The sequence below is a fragment of the Lygodium microphyllum genome, chromosome 23 (genome assembly GCF_053477565.2).
Source record: "Lygodium microphyllum isolate KBCC chromosome 23, Lygodium_microphyllum_v1.1.10, whole genome shotgun sequence".
NCBI classification, from domain to species: domain Eukaryota; kingdom Viridiplantae; phylum Streptophyta; class Polypodiopsida; order Schizaeales; family Lygodiaceae; genus Lygodium; species Lygodium microphyllum.
In genome coordinates this window covers 92,881,838-92,890,936 of record NC_141157.1, presented here as the reverse complement: position 1 = coordinate 92,890,936, position 9,099 = coordinate 92,881,838, and the positions used below count along the sequence as shown (strand labels likewise).

The 9,099-nt window shown below is 40.1% G+C and overlaps 1 protein-coding gene across 1 annotated transcript; it reads right to left on the bottom strand.

The window, feature by feature from the left end:
• Window positions 1–2,499: 2,499 nt before the first annotated feature.
• Window positions 2,500–8,514, bottom strand: LOC148016469 (ankyrin repeat family protein). Its single transcript, XM_087664670.1, has 3 exons — window positions 8,024–8,514; window positions 3,211–3,606; window positions 2,500–3,128 (listed from the first exon to the last, which is right to left on the bottom strand). Exons 1-3 carry the CDS (start codon window positions 8,325–8,327, stop codon window positions 2,812–2,814), a joined length of 1,017 nt encoding a protein of 338 aa, XP_087520796.1. The 5' UTR covers window positions 8,328–8,514; the 3' UTR covers window positions 2,500–2,811.
• Between the last annotated feature and the right edge of the window lie 585 nt (window positions 8,515–9,099).

Sequence of the window (9,099 nt, the reverse complement as noted above, 5' to 3'; positions counted from 1 at the left end):
CGCCAACATTGCCCTAGGACAAGCTCGAGATTCGCCTCCAATCACTCTTCTGGAGTCCCCCAATCTGCCCTTCTATCACTCAAGCACTTCAAAGTCCTGAAGCCTCTCAATGGCAAGCTACAATGCTCAATGAATACAAAGCTCTTCTTCACAATAACACCTGGAAATTGGTTCCCCTTTCTCCTAGAGAATCTACAATTAGCTGCAAATGGATACTTTGCAAAAAGCTCAAACGAGACTACTACATGGGTAAAGTTTTGGGATTGAGCTATGACATTGGATTGACTTTTGCATTGTTAAAAGATGTTATAAGAATTTGTATGGTTAGACTTAGCACTTGCTTAAGCTAAGTACCCAGCCACAAACCTATACCGATGCTCATTTTCTCTCGTATCTTTGGGTTGTGTGAGAGGCTTATCCTTGCTCACCACCTCGTGATACGATAGTACTCAAGAAGCAAACCTACCTTTTTCTTTTCAAATACAACTTGATTATCATAATATTGGAGTGGGAAAGATTGTATATCTTTATGAGTCACACCGGTTCAAGATTAGCAAAGTATATATTACAAAACTAGATTTTTCATACCTAGTCTTATGAATATCTTTGTCCCAATGTAAGTTATGGTCTTGCAATCTCTCTTTTAATAAATTATATCAACCTTAGTTCAACTTTTCAAGTTCTTCAATTAATATTGAAATTATGTAATTTGAGCCAAGATAGACCAATGATGACTAGATTGCTTGGGTAACATATGATATTGAATGTCATATTTGTTATAAGTCTCGATATTACTTTTATAGGATAAATTTCGTATCTAACATCACTTGAAGCAAGATAAACAGCCATCTATGACTTCTACAAAAACTAAACTAGATTTCTCCATGATTGTAATACTATCGCCTTGCAAACTTCTCATCCCAACAAAACATGCAAAGGCTCTAGAATCCAAAAGTGGTTTAACATTTAATTATCAACATGACATATAAACTCTTACAGACAACATAAAACTTCAGATAGTCTCACAAACAAGGGGCCTTCTAACTTTTGACTAATTGCATTACTCCTATGTATTGAATATCCATGTTTCCTATTAAGTGTTCTTGAATTTTAGTCAATTGTATGGCTTTTACTATAACTAGGCATCCATATTTTCCAAAAATTAGGACACATCAAAGCTTCATACTTACAATCTCTTCTAAGGACAATGTTGACCAATACACCTAGATCCTCCACAATATAAACATAATCATTGAGAGTGACATTATTGCAACCACACCTGTTACAAAAAATCTCTAAACATTAATATTGTTTCATTAAACTTTTCAAGGTAGACTAACCTTTGGCTCCTTCCTATAATTAAGACTACAAGATATCGAAATGCCTTTTTGATATAAACTTACCTCTCAAAGTTCTTGGAGAGCTAATCCCAAAGCTTAAGATTTCTCCACTTATAATCATATATTGTTATCATGAAGTTCTTGAATTTATTCTTAAATACTTTATAAAGTAGCAATAGCACTTTCCATCACCATATCCATTACAACTAGGCAAGATCAAGTATGGAGTGTTGTCAAACTACTATGAGGACAACAAAAACTTGGCAAGGACAAGTATTGTTGCCTCATAACTTACAAGAAATTGACTTAAAGAAAAATAAGAAAAACTTGATTTTTTATTGTAAGGTAAGGAATTATTTCTTCATGCAAGACAAAAACTAAAGATATAGCTTGGAACTATGACTAAAGAGAATGTACCTCGAAGGAGCCTCAATTAGTTTTGGCAAGAGTGAAGGGCTTATAACCCAATACCTCTATTTATACTAGAGTTCAAGAGGTGAGGAGAAGCTTCTAATTGATGACATCATTTATGTATAAGCAACACTGACATAAATGATAAGTAGATTGTGTGTGTGTGTGTGTGTGTGAGATCAATAAGACTAGTATTACTATTGGTAATCCTACAATAAAAACATTATTGTTATTTGACTAACTTTGCTAAGAAGGCTTTTGATAGACACAAGGTCAAAGAGAAGCAATTGCCATAAGACCTCTAAGATTTGGTAGAGTTCACCAACTACGGGAGAGAGCACTCATAGAGCTTTCTTTCCAAAAAAAGATCCCAAAGAAGTAGAAAGAAATTTTCATAGACTAATGCCAAAACCTACAAGAACCTTTAATAATTTGCTAGAATGTACAAATGGCAATGAACTAAATGTCATGGTTGCAAGATATCAAAAACACTCATGAGAACCTCTTGTTAAGGGGATATTGCAAATGCTCCAAAGACTTTTATCCCTGGCAAGAAGTTGAGTGAGGTTGCTAGCAACCAAAGCATGTAAAGCACCCCAAGTGCAAACTGCATTTCATAAGTAGAAACATTATAACCCTTGCCCTTCACAAACTGCAGACAGAGATCGAAGACATTGTGGGATTGCATCAAAAGTGTAAGGCAATAGATACCACAGTCATATCATCGTGCAATATTCAAAGCACTAGAAGGTCTTAAACGGTCAGTTCATACAAATCATTGAACTAGTAAAACAATGGGAGGCTAGAGTGGGACAAGGGAGCTAATACGTGAAGTTGGTGAAGTTGGTGGAGATGTGATCTTCCTGATAACAAAGATGGTCTATGTGGAACAAGAATCTTTGCATGGCATCGGTAAAAAGATGTCACAAATCCACCCTCACAAATTTTTAAGCTCTATTAAGAGGTTTTAAGATGGTCTGCAGTAACAGTCGCCTCTGTCGTTTCTGTCTCTTTGAGTATAACTGTGGATTTAGACCAGGATATAAGGGAGAATGTAAGACTAGTTTTGTGAACCTTCTGCTGCCTCGCATACAGGTAGAAAGTACGTGTCCAACTGCCAGTATTTATGACTCACTCCTTGCCATGTCTTCTCATCTAAGCAATCTCTGACAGGAAGAGGAATGTACTGTATGGAAAAGCCCATTTGTGAAAAGGATAAGGCAACAAGCTGGCAGTAGACAACATGGAAAAAGGCATTGTCTGCACACAAGCCATTAAAAAATGAATAGATACCGCCTGGCTTCAATAATTTGGGCAAATGATCATGAAACTCCTTCAAATCTTTGTAGTGCTCTCCATAAGTGTCAAAAAAAATCCCTGCAAAACAGCAATAAAAATTTTGTTTTTAAGGGAAACGGGATTTAAAACATGGAGTAGTAGCTTTACAAGAGCAACTGACCATCATAGGTGTCCAACTCTGACAACACATCTTGCCATCGACCAAAGACGATGCGGACATTTGGTCTATCGGCCCACCCTGCAGCCAACATTCTGGCATAAACATCTGGATGTGCCTCAATGATTGTATGAGATGCAGGCTGATAGTTTTGAATGGCAGTGTCAACAAGACCCATCCCAAAACCAACATTCAAAATGTGCCCACCACCAGCACATACAGCCTTTGCATGAGCTTCCATAAGGGGCTTTTCCCATGCCATCATCACACCTTTGCTTTCTTCATCTAGGAGCTTATCCTCATTAAATTTCACACGTTCTTCAAGATAGACCTTATTGGAAACTGCTGTCGTGGCATCATACTTCTCCAAAGCCCCAAAAATCAGTTCAGATTGTACACCTGCATAAAGAAAACACCTTAGAATCATACCCAACAGTAACACACTGAAACTCAATTTGCGTGGCACCAAATAGTTGTAAATTAGGTTCAAGAAACTAGAAAGAAGTCTGTCTCCAAGCCGACACTTAGCCTACCTGAACCTTATGTACAGCAAGCTATTTCATGTTACCCACAACAAAACAGTGGTTATTGCTTCCCCAGGAAAGATCACCCTACAGTATAGTATGCCACCTTTTTTTGCAGACTATTCCAAGAGCATGTGCTGAAAGTGGCTGACCTGCTCTTGGCGATGCATTTAATGTAGGCCAACTGGAGGAAATGCTGATCACCAGCTTCAAACTGATCATAGTACTGTGAACACAGCCTTGAGGCATCTCTCTAATAGCCAATGTGAACACACTGAAACAGACCAAACACTGAAATGCACACAATGAAAGGGCTGAAAGACAGACAGCTCCGTCGTCTGTGTTTGACTTGACGTAGCTCACAACCAAGAGATGACAACAAATATAGACTAAACTCTTGCAACACAAGGTGTAGATGCTTTCCTACTTTTTGCAATGGGAGTTTAAAATTACATCAACTTACACTCAGAAGAACCAAATAGCCTTTGCAGATCAGTAAAATCAAAGTGTGCTTCACATTGCCATTGGTAAACACTATAATCCTGTGAATCCTCACAAATAGAACTTATTTAGATTGCAAACAATGCATCAAGCACTGAGACTGATTAAAGCCATTACCTTAATCTCATAGAAAGACAATTCTGCAAGCAATTATACAAACCGGAAGCAAATTCAATAGCTGTGAAATTGAAGAAGGTGACTTTTTCTTTTGATAGCATGAAGAAGGTGTAATTCAAGCTTGACTGAGAAAGCGCCTCAGAAACCACTTGTGAAATGAAGTTAGGGAGAAGTAGCACTAAATCGTATTCCAAATTCCAAGAGTTGTGCGACTTGCAAGTTTCATCACGACATGGATCATACAAAAGTTGCTGAAAGTTGTTCATGACTGGTGGTGAAGTCATCTAGTGTGACTACCAAAAACAATAATCTTAAGTGGGAGACTGTTTGAAATGATTAAGAAACGGTGGGGTGTCAAACCATCACAAAGCAACCTAATACAATCTTGTACATCGAAGATGGGTGCCCATAGCATTCACCATTGGTACACTTAGTCAAGCAGCCCTATAGTCCAGTAAAGTGCCACCTCTCGTGGCCTGTACACATGAACTCAAGGCCCTTTGGCAATCATATACGCATTGAGATTGTGTAGGTTGGTTGTATGGGATGCCAATCCTTGCTGTCGACCCTTGGCTCAACATGCTACCAAGTCCTTCCAAGCTCCACAAGAGCCATAATGGCTTAATGACTAGAAAATGAGCTTGATGTCCATCCCTCTACATTTCTATGCGATGCTTGTATTACTTGCATTGTGTCAAGTGTGCACGTTGGAGTACTTGGGTATCTTCCTATCATAGCAACAACCTACTCTCTACTTGTGCCATGATAACATGCATAAAACCATTCGAAGCTCTCGGAACCTTGGCTCGACAGGTCCACTCCACTATTGAGATAAAAATGCATTATATGCTGATTAGCCATTTTAAATAGCCCCAAACCATACTTAATTAATTAAATTACCAAACTTCCATTTTAAAAAATGCATTTCTAGCAAACTTGTCCCCCAAAAGCCAAACCCTAATTAGGAGGACCCCTCGATCTATAAGTAGAGCTCACCAGCTATAGCACTTTCACCTAGCTTCAAAGCGGTGGAAACACCTTGACTAACTGCTATGCAGCTCGAGATAAGACCCATCATATAAAACTTGATCATGAGATTCAAATTTTCAGAATCATTGACCAAGATCACCTTAAGAAAAAGACGGCTGAATATCTATGACTTCTCACTAAGTTCTCCACTATGAGGGCTCCTAAATCCCCTGATGATCAGGTTACTTTGTTCCTAAACAAGTTGCCTAGAAATACTTCCATTTTGTGTGATAAATAATCTTACAGCCCACCATGCCTACGCTCTATGAACTTGAGTGTCAGCTATTGTGCTACGCTGGACTATTCGATCAGTTTCATAGTATGGCCTCCATAGAACGGGACTTTCATTTCTTTTTAGAAGGCGTAACAAGATAAAGGCAAGAAAATGCAAAATCAAAATCAAGCTCAAACTCAAAATCAAAACCAAGTTAGTGTGTCAAAAGGCAACTCCCAGTCATCTTTACAACCCGAGCAACAAAATATACCGAAGAAAAACCAATATTGCTAACAAGGCCACTTTGACAACGAGTATCGATCAGAGGCAAGAGGCACAAAACCCAAATCTAAGAATCAAACTTTCGCCCCTCAGTCAGGTAACCCCCAATAAGGGGAGACAAGATGGTGGCAACCAAAACCAGTAGCATTGGCGAGGACAAGCCCATACATCCACCAATCAACTATCACAACGTCTCATCCTCAACCCTAGAGGGCAAGTCTGATTGGATTGTTGGACATGAGACACACCTCATCTCTGTAGAGACATTAGAGGTTTAAAGCTTAGTCTATATTCATCACGAGTTACCTCTGTTGAGAAACCACTTCTTCAGTTCACACACTTCATTTTAGGGTTTCACACAAAAAGCCCCAAAAGTGATGGTGTCCACATTGTGGTCACTTTTTCAGTGGGTGTCCACAAAGTGGTGCACCACCCTTGTTGGGAATAAAGGGCCATCGTGCCTTTTATATGTGCACGGGTGTGAACACACCCTTGGCACATTGTACTTTCATATATATATCTATCTAAAACCTAAAGTGGTACACTCGTCATTGTACCAAAAAAAAACGTGCTCACTCTACACTGCTTGCTTTCGCTCACTCTCTCTGTCTCTCACTGCGCATACGACAGTCTGCCTCTATCTCCGTGCCTAATCGATTCCTACAATTAGCATTCAGCATTCTATGGATTGCATTCTCTGTGTTGGCATACACTTTTGCGTCTCTATGTTTGCCATAGCGTTTCTTTGAACGCCTTGCCCCTATGCCACTTTGCTACTACCTACCCGCTTGTCAATCCTGTCACTGTATGCCTTTCACTACCCGTCAACCACCTATGTTGCTACTATATAACTTGGCCACTTCCTACTTACTTCACCGGTCCCTACCTATACTTACAAACCCAAGCCTACTATCTAGCATCTACGGGCAATAGCTAGCATATGTGATATGTAGCTCCACTTCACTATCCACTATCCACGTTACTAGCATATGTGATATGTAGCTCCACGTTGCTTGATGGCCACACAGACATGTAGGGTGGGTCTCTACAAAAGCTTCATCAAGAGGCCACTCACAGATATAGACAAAGCTCTCAACCTCATGCATCTCTACAAAACAAGTTGGATCCATGGACCAAAGTCCAATAGACCAATCTAACATCCTCTCCACAGTTAAGAAGGGCACAAACAATGATGGTTGTCTAGGTGAACACATGACCTTGGGGTCATCATTGGCCTTGGATAGACTCTAGAGATTGATCACCACTTGCCTCCCTTCAAAGGGGTTGCCTACGCATCAACACTCATAATCAAAATGGCCTATCTTCTATTAATGTTGGTAAAACCTATTCTTCTTAGGGACATTCTACAATTTCAGTTTAGGATAGACTCTGAGTTTCTTGCTCATCACTATTTCTTTAAGATAGAGCATTGTACTTGCCCTTCCCTTGCTTCTCCTTTTGGGGAGTGGAAACCAAGGGGCCCTTTGAAAGATGGCAAAGAGGGTCTCTTATGGACTTGGTCAAATAATCATGCATAATGCAACAACTAACACTCAAATTCATAGGAGGTCAAATAAGGAAGACTATGATATAGCCTGTTGCATAATGTTGAAGTATTTTGGAGGTAACTTATTAAGGAACAAGTTCATCAAACTTTGGGAATTTGATGGTGGAAAACTTAGCAACTAAACACTAGTACTCAACCGTCTTGACCTTAAGGTCATCGCAGTTTGATGTCTTGAATTCTTGCCGCTCATGGTCAAGGTTTGTGTGGTGGGTCCTATCACAAGCTAGATAGCAATTGATCAAGTGTGCTCACTTGCACATCATCTCTAAATAGTCACCACCCCAGCTCGCTATTGTTTTTGTCTATACACCAACTCTTGAGAGATCTTTTGATAAGTTATGTTTGCCTCACACCTATGCACGCACACCCACACACACACACACACACACACACACACACAGAGACACACACAACACATATATTCACACGCACCTTGAAATGGTGAACTCTTGAAGCAGCACCCTTGCCACTAGGTATTCAATCGATGATTAACTGAGAAGGAAAGGAATAGAACTATTGAAGGAAGGCAAGAAAAAACAGAAACTCAAGAAAGGACACCAGAAGGGTGAATTTGTGACCTACCCCTGTCCAAGAGCACGTCAAAAGCAGCTTGGTGGCCAGCTTCCATGGCGAAGTCACCCGCGCACTTCCCAGACGGGTCAACCGCGTTCCAAGGTACACCGGCGTCAAGGAGGGCGCCCACTACGTCCGCATGGCCGTGCAGGGCAGCATGCATGAGGGGCGTGCGGCCATCGTCATCGAAGCAGCAGGGGTCCGAGCCTGATGCAAGCAGCTCCATTAGTCTGGGCAAATTGCCTGCAGCTGCAGCCTCGCACAAGGCACGATCATCCTCATCGTCCTTGTCGACATGCCCCTCGGTAACCATCTCTCTAAACTATATACACACTGCCTCACTCGCTCACGGGCTCACACACACACATACACACTCACAGCGAGTGTGTGGGAATGCCTGTACGAATCCTACACATACCAACATACTCCCTCTCTCTTTTCCCAGTCCGTTTGCAAAAGGAGCGAGGCGTAGTTTTGCGAGCATGACACGACTTCGCATATGCAAATATTGGATAGAGTAAAGGAGCCATTAGAGGAGCGAATATAAGTGTCATCTAACACTCTCCCATTTGTTTCCCAAGTGAGTTACTCAAAAGTTTTTCAGTCAAATTATATATATCACATGAAATTTTTAAAGAAACCTTGGGGCATTTTGATATTTTACCAACTAGACTTAGTTATAAATGAAAGGTTCACAAAAGAGTGACAATGAGGGGCCACTCACGGATGCACTATTTTAAGTTTTTACAAAATCTAAAATATTAAATGATAACGGTCAACTTGACTTAGTTGTATAATAGCTTAAGCATTGATTCATTTCTTTTGGATCGACTTGACTTAGTTAAATAATAGCTTATAATGGTAGTCAAGGTAAGCAACCATGGAAGAGATGACTTAATTGTACAATAAGTTATCATAATTGTCAAGGGGAGCAACCATGGAGGATATACAAATGAATACAAAGTGTCACACCTATTGCTTGATGATGTTGTAATCATGCTTGGTTTCGAAAAATTGATGTAGGTGCAGTTGAGATGGCATGTCAATAATGTGGAGATCTATCTTATCTACCCTCTGCTTATTTC